At 45.9% G+C, this 22256-nt stretch overlaps 1 protein-coding gene across 1 annotated transcript; it reads left to right on the forward strand.

Moving 5' to 3' along the window:
• The first annotated feature begins 1051 nt into the window (after positions 1–1051).
• DLST (dihydrolipoamide S-succinyltransferase) lies at positions 1052–21895 on the forward strand. The gene is given in 18 exon segments (XM_030319580.1): positions 1052–1150; positions 1720–1753; positions 5060–5108; positions 7947–8002; positions 8131–8205; positions 8434–8489; positions 9082–9193; positions 11265–11311; positions 11314–11341; positions 11344–11417; positions 11786–11863; positions 12742–12839; positions 16799–16828; positions 16830–16927; positions 18331–18404; positions 18703–18786; positions 19203–19370; positions 20342–21895. Coding segments are annotated over 18 exon segments (1359 nt in total). The 5' UTR covers positions 1052–1087; the 3' UTR covers positions 20477–21895.
• The last annotated feature ends 361 nt before the right edge of the window (positions 21896–22256 follow it).

Raw genomic sequence — 22256 nt, forward strand, 5'->3', positions numbered from 1 at the left:
AGGCACCATAAAGGTGCCTGCGGACCCGGCAAGATGACTCAGCTGAAGCAACCAACATGAACAGGCATTAGTGGCTCATTCATTCATTCATTCTTAATTCCACCAAAGCTTGTAGGAAACCTTTTCTATTAGGAAGGTGAGCTATACGGTTGACCATTCAGGGGCTTGGGCATTGAAGGGGAGGGAAAACTAAAGAGGGGTGGTGGTGCTATGTGCTTTCACTTTGAAGGTTTCACGCAGGATGGTTAATACACACCTACCTATGCCAATCTCTGCTCCAAGTGCTGAGATACAGCAGTGAACAAGACAGACAAGGTCCCTCATTTCGTGGTTTGTATTCTAGGGATAGAGTGACTAAGGAACCACCTCCAAAATGCATAGGATGTATGGGGTTACAATTAGCTTGGAGAGAATTTGAGCAGGACGAGGGAAGATCAGGAGATGTTGCAGAAGTAAGGCTACTTGCTGATCTTCGTCTGGTAAAAGGGCAGTGGGAACCTTTAGAGGTTCCTTGGGGCTGCTTCTTTGTTCTGGGGTTAGGGAGGCCGGGAAGTGACTCTTGCTTTTTTATATATATCTGAGGAACCCGAGGCTCAGGAAGCAATGTCACCTGCCCAAGGCCACTCAAGTGTAAGATAGGGCAGGCGTGTCTGCCAAGGTCCGAGTTCAAAGCCCATGCCAGCCTCCTTCTCTTTGCCGGTAGTGCAGAGGTGGAAAGGCGCGGTGTCCCGGGGTCCCAGGAGAGACTGGCGCCAAGCTCGGGGCCAGCTCTGAGGAAAGGTCGGGGAGGGCGGGACTCCGGGAGCGGCCTGGTCTCCGGACAGTCGTAGGTGCCCCGGGAGGACCGACCCAGGCCGGCAGGCAGTGCAGCGGGCTCCAAGAGCGCCCCACCGCCGTAGGCTCCCTGGCGCTGACAGGTGGGCTGAGGCCGGGGCTGGTCCGCGCTGCCCGTCGGTTCCCCCCACCCGCCAGTGGTTCGCTCCGAACACCCCTCCCCGGGCGGCAGGTACCGTGGCCCGCCCCGCTTCCGGTTGTTGCCGGGCCCTATATCCGGTGTCCGCCCGCCCTCGGCTCCGCCGCCGCCGCGATGCTGTCCCGGTCACGCTGCGTGTCTCGGGCGTTCAGCCGCTCGTTGTCTGCTTTTCAGAAGGTACGGTCCGGCCGGGCCGGGGCCCCGGCGGATGAGAAACGCGCCGGCGGGCCGAGGGGCAGCCTGGGGAGCTGGGGCGCGGCGCGCCGGTCAAGCCGGGCACCAAGGGCACCGGGACGCGGAGGCCGCGGACTGGGCGGCCCGGGGCCGCAGCTGCTCTCTGGGGCGTCTTGCAGAGCCCAGCGGCCCCCAGCTTTCCCCAGGCAGCCGGCGCCCCGTCCCCGGCTGCGCCCCACCCTCCGCGCCGGGGCTGAGGAGCCTCCCAGAGCCGCGCCCGTCCCGACACGAGACTCAGAGTTTGGGAGGAGGCGCGGCGGAGTCCAGACGGGATCCGGGGCCCGCCCCCTCTCTCCCGTTAGTCAGTGGGTGTTCAGCCCCGGTGGGAAGTTGAGATAGTTTGTCAGGCCCGGCTGGGACTGAGAGCCCTGGTTGTTGCATTTGCCTTTTGGAGTCATGAGATTCACCTGTCACTAGCACCCGGGCAGCTTTGAGTCTGCACTTAAAAGAAAAAGCTGTTTCTTCCCTCCTTTCATCTTGGGTGACGTCGATAATGTCTTCTTTCTCAACAGGGGAACTGCCCTCTAGGGAGACGTTCCCTGCCTGGTAAGTTGTGCCCTTGTCTTCACCTAACATGCTTTTCTCCTGGGCAGAGCAGTAAGTGAGGAAACCGGGGTGCTAATGTTTCTCCACATGATCAGATATATAGGAGTGAAACAAAGTACTATTTAATAAGAACAGCTATCGTTTATTCATTTAGCACATAGTTACTGAGTTTCCCCTGCCTGTTCTAGGTGCTCCCTAGGGATGCAGCAGCTGACAGTTCTTGCCCTTCTGGAACTTACAATCTAGGAGAAAAGACAGTGTAAATTGCTAAGCAAATGAGGGATCATGAATTTTGGTCATGCGCCGAGAAGGAAACAAATGAAGGTGGACAGAAGGGCCCTCTTTAGTAGGGGACATTAAAGCTGCAACCCAGAGGGTGTGACAGAGGCCAGTTCAGTGAAGACGAGGAGAAGGAAAGGGAATAGCATGTACAGAGACCATGAGGAAGGGAAGAGCTTGGCAGTGTTTTGGCACTGGGAAAAAAAAGGTGATTTAGCCAGAGAATTTTGGTTAAGGGAGGGAATGGTCTGAGATAGAAGATGGTGTGTGGACTATTGGAAGGAATTTAGGTTTTATCCCAGTAATTTTTTATATGCCTGGCATAAATGTTTGTTGAATGGGTTGATCCTATTGTGAGCTTTCTGTGTGCCAGGCATTGTTCTGAGTGCTTTCTGCACATTTTGCAGTTAATCATCAAGAAACAATAAAAGAGGTATTCTCTTTTACAAATGCATAACCCAAGAAGGGGTAAGTGCCTTCACCAAGGTCACTAGGCCAACTATTGGTCAAGCCAGGTCTACCTGACTCCTCAGCCTCAACTCTTAACCCATCATGTCATCGCTTACTCATGTGCTCAACAGATGAATTATTGAGTTCTTACTACATGCCAGGCACTGTGCTAGGTGACAGGGATACCCTCCAGAATCTTAAGGGCTAGCTGGAGAGACAGCAAATATGCATTTATGCACACACAAGGACACAATTACATCGTGATGACTATGAACTAGAAGTCTAGGGTGTAATGAAAGGGTGGGATGTAGCCCAGCTTGGGAAGGTGGAGAGTGTGGTGAGAATGTCACTAAAGGCTTCCCAGAAGAAGTGACATTTAGGCCAAGTCTTTTTTTTTTTTTTTTAATTTTTATTTATTTTTGGGACAGAGAGAGACAGAGCATGAACGGGGGAGGGGCAGAGAGAGAGGGAGACACAGAATCGGAAACAGGCTTCAGGCTCTGAGCCATCAGCCCAGAGCCCGACGCGGGGCTCGAACCCACGGACCGCGAGATCGTGACCTGGCTGAAGTCGGACGCTTAACCGACTGCGCCACCCAGGCGCCCCTAGGCCAAGTCTTTTTTTTTTTTTTTTTTTTTAATTTTTTTTTTTCCAACGTTTTTTTATTTATTTTGGGGACAGAGAGAGACAGAGCATGAACGGGGGAGGGGCAGAGAGAGAGGGAGACACAGAATCAGAAACAGGCTCCAGGCTCTGAGCCATCAGCCCAGAGCCTGACTCGGGGCTCGAACTCACGGACCGCGAGATCGTGACCTGGCTGAAGTCGGACGCCCAACCGACTGCGCCACCCAGGCGCCCCAAGGCCAAGTCTTAAAGAATACATAGCAGTTGGCCAAGAGAACAATATTACAGGCAAAGGGAATTGCTTGTGCAAAGGTTTTCAGGCAGGAAGGGACTTAACCGGTCACAGAAATGGAAAGGAAGTCTGGCTGGCTGCAAAGATAGGGAGGGCTGTACAGTTCAGGGATGTGTAAGTTTTTGGACTTCATCCTAAGAGTCCTGAGAACAGAGGCACCTAGCAGAGTGAGCTTGTAGTGGACTCTCAACAATAAATATTCTTTTACACTAGGAATCCCAAAAGTAAACATTTTCCCCATTTATAGACTGGCAGGACAATGGAAAGAACCTTGTACTTGGGGTTAGCGTTGTGTCCCAAGGCTTCACCTTGGGCTAGTTACTTAAACCTCCAGAAACCCTACTTATGTATGAAATGGGAATAATGACAGACGGTCGTTCTACTTCAGGGAGGTGTGAGACATGAAAATCAAAATGAGGTCATTTATGTGAAAGCTTTTTTTTTTTTTTTTTTAATTAGCATGAGAAGGGGAGGGGGCAGAAAGCGAGAGAACGTTAAGCAGCCTCCATGCATAGTGAGGAGCCAGATGCGGGGCTCAATCCCATGACCCTGGGATTACGATCTGAGTCAAAATCAAGAGTCACATTGCTCTGATGGCTCAACCAACTGAGCCATCCACGTGCCCCTGTGAAAGCTTTTGGTAAACCCTAAAGCACTGTATAAATGAGACTTGCTATAGGATGAACTCTAAATTGGACTCAGGGTTCCAAAACTCTGTATGAGCTGTTGGTTGTTCTAGCTCAAAGATATGCTGTACTTGGGATTTGTACTGCAGAGGCATTGACTGCTGAACAGAGAAGTGACTTACTTGACTCTGAAACCTTGGAGATTTGGGGGAGGAGGGGGCACAAGAGAGTGCTGTTTCCCATTTGGTGTCTCCTGAGCCCATGGTTTGGAAAGAATTGTTAATAGATCTGAAGGAAATAAGAGCTATGAAAGAATTTGTTAGGGGAGGCAGCTGTACTGTAGTAACTAGTTGTCAGTTGGGGAAGTGCCGTTATCTGTGATAAGGACAACTGGTGGGGCAGAAAGGGGCTCCAGCCTTGTTGAGTCTGACCAGAGGGGAAGACCTCAGGGAGATCACAGGAAGACAATAAACTGAAATGAGGGACAGTGATTTGCTTGGTACTGGGGCAAACTGGAGACCCTGAACCTAAAGTAGCCCAGTCTTTGCTACTAGAGTTTGGGTAGTAAGATTTCCAGTTTCATGCATTATAAGTAACCAGGGAAACAGAAACCCAGACCAAACATTCCCACTGCTTCTCAGATTAGGCTATGTGTAGTCACAAGAGAAGCCATTATGTGTCTTTCTCAAGCTTCAGTTATATTTGAACACTTGGGGAGTAGGGAGGTTTTATTGTGAAAATATGTAAGGATAATGGAAGTTTATGAATTTTAAGGTAAATAAGATGATAAAACTACTTCCAGCTTTGCCCTTAGAATTCTCCCCTTTCCTCTTCAAACATATACCCACTCTCAACCCCACATACCTGTTGCTCTCTGCCATTGAGAAGCAGGACTCTTTTGATAAAGATTGTATTGGTGCCTACATTTGATCTTGCTCTATCTCAGCATTAGGAGGTGAACAGACTTTTCCATTCCCAGCAGGTAACCTGTATAAGATAAGAGTTGTTGGTTAAGAGTTGTTTTGTTTCTTGCAGGGGTCTCCTTATGTCAGGGACCAGGTTACCCTGACAGCAGGAAGATTGTGTAAGTATCACTGGGGAGCACAAATGTGTGACCACAGGGTATTTAAGACTCTAGTTCTAAATTTGACCATCTGCTTTCTTCACTGGCTTTGAAGCCTAGCTATCAAGGTGGTTATGTTGAGTCTCTAGACCTAATCTTGTTGTTGATTTATGATGTGTGATATACCTTGAGCTTCAGCCTCATGTCTAGTGCTGGCCCGAGAGTGTGGTTGTCCTCAGGTGTTTAGATTATAAAGAAAGTGAAATTGGAACCCTCTCTTTATGGGAATAAATATACAAGGGTACCCATAAGTATTCTGGTTGGATACAGATGCTGCCGAAGGGCTGGAGGTTAACATTTATTGTGGAGATTTAGAGCTCCTCTTGGTAGCATGTATTCATTTTTGAAACAGTAAAAGCAAAAGACTAGTCAGTTGAGGCCTGGGACTTCGACTGCTTCGGAGGGAATGCTATTATTGCGTAATGCAGTTTGGGAAAGGCCACCCATGTGTGTTTCAGATTAACTTCTGCTTATGAATGTTGCTTAATGCCACTTTTCATTCCAAGTATTTTCAGGGTGGTGGTAAGAGGATGCTCTCTAGTTATTGGTTAAACAGCTATCAAGCTACTTTCTGTCTAGGGAGAGTCTTTAAAATGAAGGGTCAGCAGATTAGTTCCTTCTTCACCATGCATCACAATGGGATTTTCTTTCAATTGAGAAAATGATGCACTTAGTACTAAAAGAATGAATTTCTGAGGTTTTTTTGGAGGGCAGTTGACATTCATGAGTCTTTGAACTGTGTATTTTTTGATCTAGCAATTCCATTTCTAAGAATCTATACTAAAGAACTCCTGGTGTACCCAGATTTCTCTCAAAATGGGCAAACAACACGGGGTTGGTTAAGCTGTCATGTTAACACGTTCACACTATGATAAGTGGGAGAACGCAGGTTATAAAATGGTTCTGTATTTTTACTGTACTTTTTTTTGCTGTTTCCAAATATTCTACAGTGAACATATAATACATTTGTTTCTTTTTTTAAGAGAGCATGAGCAGGGGAGGGATGGAGAGGTGGAGAGAGAGGGAATCCCAAGCAGGCTCCACACCATAAGCTGAGAGCCCGACATGCGACTCAATCTTACAAACCGTGAGATCATGACCTGAGCCGAAACCAAGAGTCAGACACTTAACCAACTAAGCCACCTAGATGCCCTTCATCTACAATTTAAATGAAAATTGGAACAACCACAAATTTCTATGCAATATATACAACAAATTACCGTCTGAAAGTAAATGGTTTTTCAAAAAAAACACTAAAATTTCAGGGGTGAGATCACCTTATGACTGTTTTGTGTTGTCTTTTGTCTGTTTTCTGTGAATAAGGTACCCACTTTATTTTAAAAATCCTTTCATCATAAAACATTTTGATTTTTCATGATTCAGAAGTGGTCTTGCAGTGCCACCAAGTTCCTTTTCCTGGAGACAGCCAGTGCTCCAGGTTCTTGAGTGTTCTCACGGAGCAGTCTCTGCAGTTGCACATTACCCACCAGTTCTGTCCCGTGAACGTGTGCTTACACATGGTTATAGACTTTATGCAGATCACTTTGTGTTCTGTGCTTTTTCAAAAAATAACATACATTTTCCTCTTGATTCCACATAGATCTTACAGTTATTTTGACATTACAAAAGTAGAAATGTCAAAAGGCAACTTAGGGGCGCCTGGGTGGCTCAGTCGGTTAAGTGTCCAACTTTGGTCCAGGTCATCTCATGGTCTGTGAGTTCGAGCCCCATGTCAGGCTCTGTGCTGACAGCTCAGCCTGGAGCCTGCTTCAGATTCTGTGTCTCCCTCTCTCTCTGCCCCTCCCCTATTCGTGCTCTGACTCTCTCTCTCTCTCTCTCTCTCTCAATGATAAATATTAAAATAAGTAAATAAATAAAAACAAAAGGCAACTTAAATCTGTTTTTCGTATCATAAAGGTGCTTGTTGTAGAATATTCAAACGGTCCTGAAGTGTAGATAGTGAAAGTCCCCATCGGTCCTAGTCATTCTCCCCAAGTGTATATGTGTGTTAACAGATAACCATGGATACCATATATATCTACATGTCCCACTCTCTAAAGTTAACCACTCTTATTGCTTTCGTGCATATAAGGTGATCTCATTCTCTAGTTTACATTATATGAAGTTAGTGCCATATTGGAAAATACCTTGGTCTTTTGAGGTTCTTCTTGAGTGGGTCCAGAATGGACCAGTGTGCTGCCTCCTAGCAGGAGAACAGACTAAGAGATATCTTAGGACTTTTTTGGTGGTTCTGCCCCTGCCCCCACCCATGGCCCATAACATCTTGTTTTAATACCGAGTTAACTGTGTCATCTTGCTGCTTTATCTGATCTCGGTCTGTAATCCTGCAGACAAAAATTTCATTGTTTGTGGCGCAATGGCATGTACTTTATCTTAGGTGGATTTGGTTAAGAAAAAACCTAATCGGGAAGCCAGTCCTTTTGGTGGGTGTGCAAAGGACCAAGATGCTATCTTTTCCTTCGCTGAACCAAATGTAAGGCTCTATTTTGTGAGACCTGACGTTTCACTTCAGCACAGGGTTCTGGACTCACCCGAGGAGCTTACTTCTTAGGGCACCCAAATCATCTGGGCTCTGCCATAGACCTGCTGAGTCATAATCTCTGGGGATGGGACCTGGACACGTATGCTTTAAAAAAGTTCCCCTAGGTGACACTGATGGACACCCCTGGCTGAGAATCACTGATTTAAAGGGAAAGTGATCCATGGTGCCTTATCTAGACTAAGATGTGAGTGGTTCACCTGCTAAAGGAGCTTACTTTTTTTATGTTTTTTCTGTAGTATTAACAACAGTAGTGTCTTCAGTGTTCGCTTCTTCAGAACTACAGCTGTGTGCAGTAAGTACCAGCCTTCAATTCCCTGCCTGCTTGGGAATGGCGTTTTAATGGGAAGAGCAACAATGGAGTTTAATTAAAACGGAAATATATGGAATCCATGTGATTTTTCTTTTTTGCTCTTTTCCTAGAGGATGATGTGATTACAGTCAAAACCCCAGCGTTTGCAGAATCTGTCACAGAGGGAGATGTTAGGTGGGAGAAAGGTAAGATTTCAGGCCTTACTCGTTTCTTAAGTTTAAATGCTTTATAAAGTTGTCATTGCCCTCCCCCTCTCCCTGCCTCAGTAATTGGGCTCCTTTCTTCTTATTACGTGCAGTGTAATTTTTCCTGACCCTATAGGAAAAGGGTCTTTTAACACACCTGTCAAAAGGGATTTTTGTGGCTACTAGAGTCCTTCCCACTTAACAGGCAGCCTTTGACTGTCTTTTCAGCTGTTGGAGACACTGTTGCAGAAGATGAAGTGGTTTGTGAGATTGAAACTGACAAGGTAGGCTTGTCCTATATTAGTGTAATCTTTCATGCTCTCCCCCTTGGTTTATTAACCTAATTAAAAAAAAAAACAGGGACTTAATTGTTGTTTAAAGATAATTTTTAACTTGCTTTAAACCTCCATTGTTAAAGTGTTGGAATAGCTCATTAAAAAGAAAAAAAGTCTTAAAAGTTTATTTTTGGATTGTTCTCAGTATATGTATTACGTAGGTTAGTGGCTTTAGTTTTGTGTGTGGTGGGGGGAGGGGGTGGTGGTGCACACATGTGTTCCTGCACTTATGTGTTCCTGCACTTGTGCTTGGGCATGAGATGTTTGGATTTTTTTTTTTTTTTTTTTTTTTTTTTTTTTGTATCACTTGGAAACACATTAACTGAATATTGCTTTAATGTTTCTGTGAAAGGACAAAGGGTGAATCTTCACAATAGCATTGACTTCATTACTCTGAGAGTGTGGCCTTGGTGTTTCTATGTGCAGAGTCTTGTATATCTGTTTTGCAACTGTTGTGACTCATATTGGAGATTCTAGACAATTAAATTTCTAATGCTGAGTAAAAATTTGAACTCTTTCCCCATCTGTCCTTGTTTTCCAGACATCTGTGCAGGTCCCATCACCAGCAAATGGCGTGATTGAAGCGCTTTTGGTACCTGATGGGGGAAAAGTAGAAGGAGGCACTCCTCTTTTCACGCTCAGGAAAACTGGCGGTAAAGAAGTTCTCCTGGTTGTCAAGGTCTCCAGTGTTCCCCCCTTGGAATTGGGGCTGAGCATAATGTACTAATTCCTTGATACCTCAAAGACTATTTGGCATTCCGGCTGCTGTTAGTTGAGGGACTAAGGTGATATTTATATAGTGGGCACTTTAAATATCAAGTTCTAGAAGAAAGGGGTATTAAAAAAAAAAAAACAAAACTTGTAATAACTCTTCTTTCCGTGTATTTTCTTATGCTGGACCTTTTCTTAAACATATAATAGAATGAAGAAGATTCTAAAGATAGTGATTTTTTTTTTTTTTTCCTTCTCCCCAGCCCTGGCACCAGAATCACATGGGGGTTTTAAAATAAGACAAATGCCTAGACTCCATGGTCCAGGGATTCTGATATATGAAATCTGGTGTTAACAGATCCTGGCTATTATAGTTTGTTTTTGGGTGTTTTTAATGCTCTCCAAGTGATTCTGATACAAAGCCAGGGCTGAGAGCCACTGCTCTACTAAAGTGAGAAGAAATAATATTTCATGATGTCCATTCTGGAGAATTCAGTGTGTTTTTTCCACCTGTGTTTTCTCATAACATTTGTAGGGAGGGTTGTTGCTCTTTCCCTTGGGAAGAAATGAGAAACAAGAAAATGAATTATATGGGACCTTACAGTCAGTATGAGGGGTTAGAAAAGAAAATAACTGGTTTTCTGATTCTTTGTTAAATGCTGTGACTGCTAACGTCTATTTCTTTCTCGTTAACAATATAGTTAAGTAGAGGGATGGTACGTTACATCCTTGAGATTAATCAGGCTGAGACCAGGCTGAGATAATGTGTGGTAGAAGGCTAGGGAAGAAGATGGATTCTTCCAGTTGAGAATTCTATCTCTTTATCGTTCTTGAAAAGAATGTTCTTCTAATTTACATTTGAAACCAGATGTGTACAGTTGATAAACTCAAAATACACATTTAATTTAAAGTTGTGAGTTTATGGTTTGGCCACCTCATTGATTTATGAGCATTATGCTAGATGAAACGCTCTGAACTCTTTAAGTCTGAGTGAGCCTTTATTTTAGACTTTTATTTTTTATTATTTTTTTTTATTTTTATTTATTTTTTTATTTTTTTTATTTTTTAAATTTTTTTTTTCAACGTTTTTTATTTATTTTTGGGACAGAGAGAGACAGAGCATGAACGGAGGAGGGGCAGAGAGAGAGGGAGACACAGAATCGGCAACAGGCTCCAGCTCCGAGCCATCAGCCCAGAGCCTGACGCGGGGCTCGAACTCACGGACCGCGAGATCGTGACCTGGCTGAAGTCGGACGCTTAACCGACTGCGCCACCCAGGCGTCCCTAGACTTTTATTTTTTTTTTTTTTTTTTTTTTTTTTTTAAATTTTTTTTTCAACGTTTTTTATTTATTGTTGGGACAGAGAGAGACAGAGCATGAACGGGGGAGGGGCCAGAGAGAGAGGGAGACACAGAATCGGAAACAGGCTCCAGGCTCTGAGCCATCAGCCCAGAGCCCGACGCGGGGCTCGAACTCACGGACCGCGAGATCGTGACCTGGCTGATGTCGGACGCTTAACCGACTGCGCCACCCAGGCGCCCCTAGACTTTATTTTTAATCAGTTCGGAGTATTCTTCCACACGTGGTGTTAAAGTAGAAGATGAGACTGTCAGTATTCCCGTAACTAGAAATGTGTTGCTTTCATGTATTTGTATTAGCTAGCATCTTCAATTGCCTGGATTTCTTTTGCTTGGAAGTTTATATTGCCATAGGCTTAGTAGGTGCTGTGAAAGTACTTGCTAAATTTGACCAGCAGTCAATACATGTGAAATCAGGAAGGCAGCTGAATTAAGTCAGTTATGTAATGTAGGACATCCAGGAGCGCTGGGAAATGGAAGGATAGGGCCTCATATCATTGTGTGCATTTCATACTGCCTTGTATATATGGCAGATGCCCAGGTAGAATGTGTCAAGTGATTCGAGATAGAGCTTTCGGCTCACCCTTGCCTTAGTGTCTGATTTGGTTGCTTTTCGTTCCAGACAACGCCAATGGCCTCTGTTTTTGTTTTTCAGCTGCTCCTGCTAAGGCCAAGCCACCAGAAGCTCCTGCTGCTGCAGCCCCAAAGCAGAGCCTACAGCATCGGCAGTTCCTCTCCCCCTGCAGCATCCATACCCACTCAGATGCCACCAGTGCCCTCACCCTCACAACCTCTCGCTAGCAAACCGGTAAGCCTTCACCTCCCACGTGTTCCTCTGTGTGGGAGAAGAACATCTCATCTAATGTCATGTCCCTCATAGGGCAGAATCTGAGACTAATCAGGGGCTCTGACAGGCTCTGTTGACTGCTTTGTAGAAGGAACTGTAGACTTGTATCAGAAGACCTGGATTTGGATCCCAGCTTTTTGTTTACAGCTATGTGACCTTAGGGTAGTACTTAACTTCTTCTGAGCAGATCATTCACTTGTGAAGTGGGAATGGTCCTAGTACACCTCAGAATATCTTCAGGATTAAGGGACAATACAGTATGAAAGCACTGCCACTTAGTAAATGTTATTCTGATTTTCTGATGCAGCTGTACCTTCCCTTCATTTTCAGTGTCTGCAGTAAAACCCACTGCTGCCCCTCCAGTAGCTGAGCCAGGAGCTGGCAAAGGTCTGCGTTCAGAACATCGGGTAAGCCTCTGGGGACCACTTGCAGGAAGAGGCAGGGGGCAGTGTGAGATTAGTGGAGTGCAGGCCCTGTGGTGCCTACCTTTGAATGGCCGACAGCTCATGGAAACTGAGTTTAGGAAGTGATGTATTCACAGTCACATAACAGTCAATTGATAGGACTAGATAAAACCTAAAGTCTTCTGAACATTTACTTGTCCAGTGGTTTTTTTCCCCACTGTGTTGTGCTACCGCTGAAACGCCTTGGTTGAGTGAAATATTTGCAGGAGACGGGAGCTTACTGACGTGCGCCCTCCCTCCCACAGTAACACACCTGTAGAGACGTGGGTTTGGTGAGCTCTGTTCCTGCCCCTCAGGGACGCTTAGCTGAAGGCTACATAGTAATAGTAGCTACTAGGGGTGGGACATAAAACCTCAAGGAAGTATGGTCAAGAGTGTGGGTTCCCCTGCCTGAGAATACCTCCTAAAAATACTGTCGCCTCAAAGTTTGTTGCTTGTGAGTTTCCATTCCACAGTAGCTATTCTCATGCAAGTCTTTATCACCAGAAATTGCCCATTCTGTCGTGATTCTTGGGCTGGCTAGCCCTACACCACACTCTTCCTTTTCATAAATTGGTTTTGGTTTTTAAATCAAACCATTTCCTGAGCCTCCATTCTTGGTCAAATGCAGGCACATCTGAGTGAGTAGTTTTTCTCTGGGTCTCCTCTCATTCTTGCTCAGAGGAACAAAGGCACCACAGGCAAGAGAAAGCCTGGAGCTCTTGTGCTTTATTACTATAGTCCTTGACCATCCAGTCCTTGTAAGCTGAGTGCTCCCTTGGACCGAGTGGGGAGGGCTTGATCCAGAGAGACCAAGTTGTCAACACTTGTCCCACTTTCAGGAGAAAATGAATAGGATGCGGCAGCGCATTGCTCAGCGTCTGAAGGAGGCCCAGAATACGTGTGCGATGCTAACTACGTTCAATGAGATCGACATGAGGTGAGCGCCCTAGTCCCTATCTCCTTTTCCTGGAGAACACTTGAACTTGCCCCAGCCCCTACCTAGTGCTGATTCCAAAACTAACAGCGAGAAGAGGGATCCCTTTGCACTGTTTGTTGACTGACACAAGAAGTAACCCATCAGTTTCATTCTCTAATTGCCTGCCTCTGTGACTTAAAAAACTGGGCCTTTTATACCTGAATCTTGTGACGTCTGATAAATGAGGCTGATGATGGTGTTAAACTCTGATGACCTGATAACTGGTGTTGAGTTGCCAAGTAGAGATAGGGCAACCACGCCAGTGAGGCTTATGTCTAGGCCTACCCTGGAGACAAAGAGCCACTTGACTCACGCTCAGAGCCAGGGCGCTGCACCCTGCTGCTTTCTCACAGCGACCGCTCCTTAAGTGCACTTCTAGGCAACTCAGACTGGGTGGTAGAAAGGCATAGGCTCGTCTTTGCTTTCACCTTTACCAGCTTTGATAAAGAAATGAAAAGCAAGTTTTTGTTTTGTTTTTAAAGTAAAAACCTCAGAATGATAACCAAAGGGACAATTTAATATAACCATTTCTATGGTGAGCTGTTGACTCACCCATTTTCTTCAAGGTTTTGATGTATACAAGTGTCAGCACTGTGGGGAAGACAATGTGTTAAATTTTGCAGTATTTGAGCACTTACTGTGTACAAGATGCTATACTGTATTTGAAGAGCATACAAGGATAAGGGAAAAAGAGCCCTACCCTTTTAGAGCTTACCATGTGGTTTAGATAAACACAAAGTAAAATCTAGAAAAAGAAGCATCAGAAGAGTACAAAAACTATGTGGTGGAGAGAATGAGAGTATTTGTTTTGAGGTATAGGGCAGAGATGGGTGGGGGAGGGTCAGGCAATACTTGGAGGAAAGATTTTTTTTTTTTAATGTTATTTTGAGACGGAGCATGAACAGGGGAGGGGCAGAGAGAGAGAGAGAGGGAGACAGAATCCGAAGCAGGCTCCAGGCTCTGAGCTATCAGCACAGAGCCTGATGCAGGGCTCAACCCCAAACCATGAGATCGTGACTTGAGCCAAAGTCAAACACTTAACTGACTGAGCCACCCAGGTGGCCCTGAGATTTTTTTTTTAAGATTTTATTTTTGGTGGGGGCACCTGGAGCTCAGTCAGTTGAGCACTTGACTCTTGATTTCGGCTCAGGTCACAACCTCATGGTTTGTGAGTTCAAGCCCTGCACAGGCTCTGTGCTGACAGTGAAGAGCCTGTTTGGGATTCTTTGTGTCTCTCTCTCTCTGCCCCTCCCTCCCGTGTGCTCGCTCTTGCTAGCTCTCTCAAAATAAGTAAACTTAAAATATATATTATATATTATAATATAAAATATATATAATATATATAAAATATATATGTATATAATATATATATATTATATTTTTTTTTTCAACGTTTATTTATTTTTGGGACAGAGAGAGACAAAGCATGAACGGGGGAGGGGCAGAGAGAGAGGGAGACACAGAATTGGAACCAGGCTCCAGGCTCTGAGCCATCAGCCCAGAGCCCGATGCAGGGCTCGAACTCACGGACCGCGAGATCGTGACCTGGCTGAAGTCAGACACTTAACCGACTGCGCCACCCAGGCGCCCCTATATATATATAATTTTAATCTCTACCCCGTGTGGGGCTTGAATTCACAACCCTGAGATCAAGAGTTGTATACTCCACCAGTTGAGCCAGCCAGGCGCCCCCAGGAAGAGATTTTAATAGGTCTTCAGATCCGCTAGCATTTTGACACAAGTAATATTGGGGGGGAGGGTCATTCCAGATGTTGTAAACAAACAATGTGGACCTGACACAGGAAGTACAGGATACATTTGAGAAATACCTGATGTCAGGAATGTGTGGGAAAGAATGGGAAAGGAAGTCAGATCCATACTTTGGAATGTTTGAATGCCAGGGTAAAAGTTTATATTTAATTCAGGAGGAAAACCATGAAGTCTTCAGGTCATGTCTTTGCTGCTTTTTATTCTAAGTGTTTACTAACCTACTTTTTCATTAGGGGAAGTTGTTTCTTTTGAAGGGATCTGAAAAACATAGAGAAGGGAGTGATGTATTGACAGTGCGCTGTGGCATTGTTCCCAGAGTAGGGCTCTGTGGCTTATTTCACTAGATGTTTTCCATTCTGTCGTGAAGCTTCCTACAAAGACTGGATATCATTCAAGCAAAAGATTTCTCTCCTTCCTATCCGTAGGACACAGGGAAGGGCCTTAACTAATGAATCACAAAGGCTGCAGCTTATGTTTCAGTGCATTAGGGCCAGATTGTACACAAATTGAATTGGACTTTGAAATTCTACCTAATTCCTTAAGACAAAACATGTAAATATTTGTGGCCTTGAAAGATGCAGTTGGCCCAACAGCTTGGATGGGAAGGTAAGTGCAGTAGCTGGATCACCTTTCAGCAGCTAATCGAGGTGTCCACTTAACAGTGGCCTGGGTCTCACTGCAGTCAGTAATGTGGTTTAGATCGAGTGCCCTTTGGGTCTCGTGCTGATCAGCTACCCATGAGGGGCCTTTCTGAGGCCTTCTCCTCTACCCTGTTGTCCCAGCCCCTGCCTCCAAGGGCAGAGCTCTGAAATAGAAACTGCTTAATGACCAGACAATAGCATTTGGGCAGGTTTGAGAGCAGAGATGTTTATCACATCTCTTTCCCTCTTCTGCAGCTCTTGTGTCTTGGGAACCAGTAATGTCTTTAGGGTGGTAATTCTAGCACTAAATAAGGTTAGACTCAGGAAAACAAACATTTAAACCCAATCAGGCCCCCTAGGAAAACTTCCTTTTTCAAAGGCAAACAGTCCTGAAGAGGGAGTTAAAGTTATACCGTCTTCTTTGGTGCTAATGTCAAATTAGGCCATTATAGGGAGAAAGGGAAAACTGAGTGTTTTAGGCTTGAGATAAAGTTCAATTCAATTTCCATCATGGAACTGTATTCCGATAAATATTGAGGTTTCTGCAACAAAATAATGGGAAAATCATTTCCCACTAACTGCGGTATGTATGTGGTACACATCTATGGAGAAATCAGTCCTAAATGAACAAAGGCTGTTTATGTTGTAAAGGCTTCTCAGAAGGCCCTGCTGCTTGTACTCTAAAAACTTAGGTCCACACATCTCCAGTTTTCTAAATACCAAGGAAACCACATCCATTAAACTGATATTAAGGGCAAGGGCTATGTCTTTATTATATTTGTATCTTGATGTCCAGCCTTGTCCCTTTCATGTGGTGGGTGTTAGCACCTGTTTGAAGGAACAAGTATATGGAACTGCTAACTCTGGGGGGTGAAGAAGAAATCTATTGACTTTCCCGTGAGCCTAAGAGGACACTGGACTCTACCTGACCATATATAGTCATGGATGCTTTTGCTCACATGGAGCCCAAACACCTGTGGAGGTTTTTGTTTTTGTTTTTTGTTTTCATTATTTAGGAGACTGAAAGAGGGTCACAAGGAAGTCATAATCAAGTTTGTTGTGGATTTGGGGGACATAATTGTAACAAAAAGAATATTATTTATTTTATAGACTGTGTTTATGCTTAAAACAATTTTTCTTTAGAGTAGAGAGCTCATGATTTTAGTGTAGCTAGAAATCATGTTCTTATCCAGTCAAGGATGTTGGTATGCTGCGTGATCTCTTGATCATATTACCTGTCACTGAAATTTCTGATTTCTGGAACAGGAAGGAGCCCCATAAGGGACTTAACCTACCTTAAAGACTGGACTGATTCTTTTGATTCCAGGTTTTGTAAAGGAACAAGGTTATTATGTTGACCTCCGCTGGACTATTTCAAAACTTGAACTTAGGTAGATGGTCCAGAGTAAGGGAAAAATGTTTACCCAGTTGTGTACACGGAGTTAGAAGCTGGTATGAAATCAAAATAAAGGCTTTGTGGTCATTTTGTTTTGTGATGTGTTTTTGCAGTAACATCCAGGAGATGAGGGCCGGCACAAAGATGCTTTCTGAAGAAACATAACCTCAAACTAGGCTTCATGTCGGCATTTGTGAAGGCCTCAGCCTTTGCCTTGCAGGAGCAGCCTGTTGTAAATGCAGGTGAGTTTGTGGTGGCCGGACCCCAAGAGGTCCTGGGAGATGTGGCAGGAACACAGACTGCTCCCACACACACGGAAAGATGGGGGCCAACAGACCAAGACTCTTTCATACCTGTGAAAACATGAGTGTCTTTCCCCAGAGACTTCTTGGTTCACCCTCCTGAATTGGTGTCATGATTATTTCCGCCTCCCCCGCTCCCCCAAGCTGGACAGAATGGTTTCTCCTCCCAGTTCATAGTTTGGCAACTGCTCTGCCACCAGGCAGTTCTGAGCAAGCCCAGTTTTCCAGGCTTCTCATGTCAGGGTGGAAGCTTATGTTCTGTCTAGCACCAGCCTTCCCACGGGCCCTGGCATCTTGTGGCCTATCACACTTGGCATAGGTTCCAGGGTGACCTTTGGTTTCTGGTCACTGAACCTCACTGGTAGGCCTTGGGCTTGGCCTCTCTTTTGTGGACTTGGTGCTCATTTTCCTTACTTTCTGCTCACCTACGTCATTGCAATGTTGATCTAACAAGCAGTTCTTTCCTATTGAGATGCTTCTCTGTTCCCCGGAAGATTGGAGAGGGGATAGTGACAATTTTGCAATCCTCAGCAGTGCTAAGGGTCCCTAAAAATCTAGAAATAGAAACCCTAGTCCCTTTCATTGAGTGGTGTACTTTTAGGTAGGTAGAGGGGCGTCTTTGCTTTGCCCAGATGTGTCCCTCCTTGTTTGTTCCATTCCTCTCATGCTTTCCTGATTGGCTCTCCATCCCTTTCTTCTGCCTGCCCGGACATGTAGGCAATTCTCAGAGTTCTCTTGGCCTCTTTCTCACGTTACATGCTTTTCCTTGGTGGTTTTCTAACAACACAACCATAGACTTGCTATGGAAAAGATTCCCAAACTTGTGTTTTCTCAGCCCTAGACCTAGATTTTTCAGCTGCCAGTTTGCTATTTTCCACTATCCTGCTTCCTCCCGAGCCTCCTAGAAAGAGGACTCCCTCACCTCTTGCGAGAGTAGGCGGTGGAACCAGCGGCCCGCCCACCCCTCCTTTTGCTAATTTGCCTTTCTGGGAGCACTTTGTAAATCCCAGCCCTTGTCTGTTAAGGGAGGGCTTGGGCAGAGCTGGTGAAAAAGAAGCCTATAGTGCATACCTATCCCATGTGAGCCGGTGTATTGAGCCCTTCTGAGGGCTCCCCCCAAAACGGACACTCGTGTGGTCAGGGTCACTCGGGAGATGTTACGATCGATGGGTTGGCACATTGGTTACAGCTGGAGTAAGAGGGGTCTGCTGCCTGTGGTGTGGTTTTCAGGCGCCTCAGCCAACAGTGTACCAAGCAGTGCGGATTTTTACCCTATTAATGCAGTTATTTCCATATTAGCCTAGGCTTGGGGAGTTGTATGTAACATGTGTTCTCTCTCGTAGTGATTGACGACGCAGCCAAAGAGGTGGTGTATAGGGATTATATTGACATCAGTGTTGCGGTAGCCACCCCACGGGTATGTTGGGGAAAGAGGGGGGAGGCTCTGGTCTTGGACTCTGTCTGTATGAAACGGGCCCTTCGGGAGAGAACATTTTTATAATCCTGTCTTTTCAGAAGGGAGTTAGTGAAAGAGTAACCTACTTTGACCACACCACATCCTTTTCTCTTGATGTGAAGCCTAAATATTTTAAGACTCTTAGTCACATGGAGTAATTAAGATACTCAATGGGGAAGGGAGACCATAAACTTGAATCAAAGGAGTCATAAAGGGTACTATTAATTTGCAACTGAAAACAGCTTTTCACTCTCATCAGGGTCTGGTGGTTCCCGTCATCAGGAACGTGGAAGCTATGAATTATGCAGATATTGAGCGAGCCATCAGTGAACTGGGAGAGAAGGTACAGTGAAAAGCAGCATGTGTGCCAGCTGCTGGGCAGGTCGGGGAGGAAGGACTGGAGAAGGCCGGGCTCCCCAGTGGGCAGTGCTCGGGGAGGTGGAGCCTCACTTAGCTCCCTAAGGAGTGCCGAGCCCGAGAATGGCAGTCGTCCCAGGAGCTTATGTATAGCCATCTGGCAGAGCTCAGCGTGCTCTTGTATCAGGAGATATCCTTATCAGAGGAGGAGGCCTGCTGAAGAAGAAAAAGGTCCTCGAGGCATCGTACCTTTCCTCTGGTGGAACCCTGGCCACAGGCGTCTCAGCTGAACAATAGCTAGAACTTGGACTGTTGATCTCAGATGGGAGCCTTCTGGACTCCCTTTAGGTAAAGCAAGCTGGGTCTCACTTCCAGTTCAATTATTAAATCTTCATTTTTTAGGCTCGAAAGAATGAACTTGCTATTGAAGATATGGATGGTGGTACTTTCACCATTAGCAACGGAGGTGTTTTCGGCTCGCTCTTCGGAACGCCCATCATCAACCCCCCTCAGTCGGCCATCCTGGGCATGCATGGCATCTTTGATAGGCCAGTGGCTGTGGGAGGCAAGGTAGGAACCATCCCTGCTAATGCCCTAGCAGCTAGATGATGAGGAGAGGGAATCTAACTGCTCATTATAAAAGATTCACTGCAGTTTCAGACGTAAGTTCCATTCTTAGTTTCTGATTAACAGCTAGAGCACTGATCCTCAAATTGTGGTGTGTGCATCAGCAGCATTTGGGAACTTGTTAGAAATGCAAATTCTTGGACCCTTTCCCAGACGTGATGAAGCGGAAGCTGCAGGTGATTCTGACATGCATTAAAGTGTGAGGACCATGGTGCTGAAGAAGGCTTGCCCCTTCATCTGGAATGGTCAGCAAGCTCCATTCTCTAGGTGCTGTGGGGAGTAAGGGTACAGTTGGAAGCATGGTCCCTGCCCCGGGAACCAGAGAACAGCAATGGAGAGTCTGTGAGCTGCCGGGTTGTATGAAGGTTTAGTGGTTCTCTGGGAGTTCAGGGAATGAAGTCAAAGGTCTTGAGCTGGCCTAGAAGATACATTGGTAGGAAAATACTTCCTCGGATTCATGTGTTTAGTACCTTTCTGGGTCACTAACTCCCTTTTGTGAATCCAAAAATCCTAGGTCTTCTCCCTTGAAAATGCTCACACAAGCAACTTGGCATACAATTTCAGAGCATTTAAGGATCTCTGGTTACTTTTTAAAATTGTAACCCTAAAGAAGAAACTTCAGGCTGCTAGAATTTAAGGACACACTTTTTCTTCAGATGACAGATGAATGAAAGGGCAGAGCATATTTTTAAAAGGCACTTGTTTTCTTGGTTAAACTTTCTTGAGTCGGGGAGCTTTGCACTAAGGGTGGGCCTTGGTTTTTGAAAATATTCTAAGTATCCAGAGGCAACAACAACGGGAAAAGCTCTGGAACCGGAAACTTCTCTGTGGACTATGCTTTCTCATCACCCCACTTCCAGTGGGGCCTCCTCTGCTCTGCTGCAGACAAACCTGTCAACTTCTCCTCCCTGCAGGTGGAGGTGCGGCCCATGATGTATGTGGCACTGACCTATGATCATCGGCTGATCGATGGCAGAGAGGCGGTAACTTTTCTCCGCAAAATCAAGGCAGCGGTAGAAGATCCCAGAGTCCTCCTCCTGGACCTTTAGGAGGAAGCCACGTACCCTACGCACCAACCTTGCAGGAACTGAAAACCAGTCTTCTCCCTGTCCCCTCACGGGTCCCAGGTTGGCCTGGTGTCAGGCACATGTTGTTGGCCTCAAGCAAGGAAACCAGGGCACTATGTAACCAGCAGCCACAGGTCTCTTCTTGGTATTCTGCCAGGCTCTCCCCTTCTGTGCACCCTTCTCTTACACTCGAATATCTTCTTTAGGCTTGAGGGAGAGAGCGCCTTAATGGATGCTCATTAATATTTCCTGCCTTTCTCCCATTAGTCTTGTGCAGAGATGATTTTGCTTCTCCCCTGTGCCAGTGTACTACAATAGGGAAACCACTGGGGACCATGTGATCAAGTTTGTATCTTTTGAAAAAGTCTGTTCTGGGCTAGGAGGGGATGGTGTCTCCCAAGCTCAGAGCAGTGTCTGTCCTGGCTGTGCACATTCTCACTCGATTCCACCTGTGTGGAGGCATCAACCACAGGCCAAGAGGTGCTGCTTTGCTGCTTAAATGACACCTTTATTCTCCACTCAGATTGACTTCAAGATGCCTCTTCTACCTCGTTCAGGAAGCGCAGGCCAGGGGATCTGGGTAGGAGCGGGGAGAGGGCAGACTCCTCCCCCCCGAGGTGTATGTTGTAGAAGAGACAGGCTTGCCGTCACCCGCCATCGTAGCCCCGTTTTGGCACAGTAACACAGCTGTGATTGTGTGATTGTGCCAACCTTTCCAGGCTGCTCGGAACCATTCTAATGCATTGTCATTTAGAACAGATTCTAGCGCATCATGGCAGTGGGACGAGACGTGGTCACAGGGCTGGAGCCAGGTGAGACTGGGGTGAGGGGGCTTCCTGTGGTCTGGCTCAGATTGATTTGAGCTTGTAAATGCCATTGGTGTAAGCACTTGGCCTGAAGAGGCAGCTGTTTCTCTGTATCATGGCCCTTGGGGAGCAGGGCCTTAGCTCTTCTGCAGAACACAGGTCTGGAGGAGGTTGGACTGTGTGGAAACCAGCCCCAAGATGCTAATACACGGTGGGGAGACAGGCAGTGTCACCTGTGAGGTGGTGTTGCCTGTTGGGTCTGGACGCAATCATTGGAATTGCTTGGAGCTAGTTTAAATACATACTTCTTGTCATGAAAGCCACTGGGCTTCATCGCTTTGTATCCAACTGCATCCAGACCTGAGGTTGCTGATGGTTGAGACCAGGAACCACTTACTTAGTGCAGAGTGCCCGTTTGGATCTGGAGCAGAGAAGCAAGGCCTGGAGGGTGGGGTGGGGGGTGGGGGGAAGGGACAGGAGCCAATACTGAGTGCCTGCAGCATCTACTATGTCTTCACTATTCAGAACTTGTAACTAAAATATTTAAAGAAACTGATTTTAAATGCAAATTAAAGGGCAAATGTTCTCAAAAGGTTCCTGCTTCTGCATTTCTTTTAGGTACCAAGGTACAAATCTCCAGCACCATGATTGTCATTGGGGCTGGAAGCCACAGCATGTCCTCTAAGTTATCCTGTGACCTCTCAGACTTGAGTTAGCACAGTACTAACAGCAGAGGGAACCCTAGCAGTTTACCAGCCAGGAAAGTGCCTGGCCTCCTCCCAGTGAGCCCCTCCAGCCTGACAGGCCACACTCCTGAAGAGAAGTTGGTTCCCACCTTTGTGAAACCACTGCAAACACCAACAGACATTTGCATTTTTATGGGGGCTTGCAGCATTTCTGGAAGGGACTGAGGAGGTTTGGGGGGGGGGGGTAGAACTTTATAATTTTGGACTTGA

Source organism: Lynx canadensis, chromosome B3 (assembly GCF_007474595.2).
Source record: "Lynx canadensis isolate LIC74 chromosome B3, mLynCan4.pri.v2, whole genome shotgun sequence".
Taxonomy (NCBI): Eukaryota; Metazoa; Chordata; class Mammalia; order Carnivora; family Felidae; genus Lynx; species Lynx canadensis.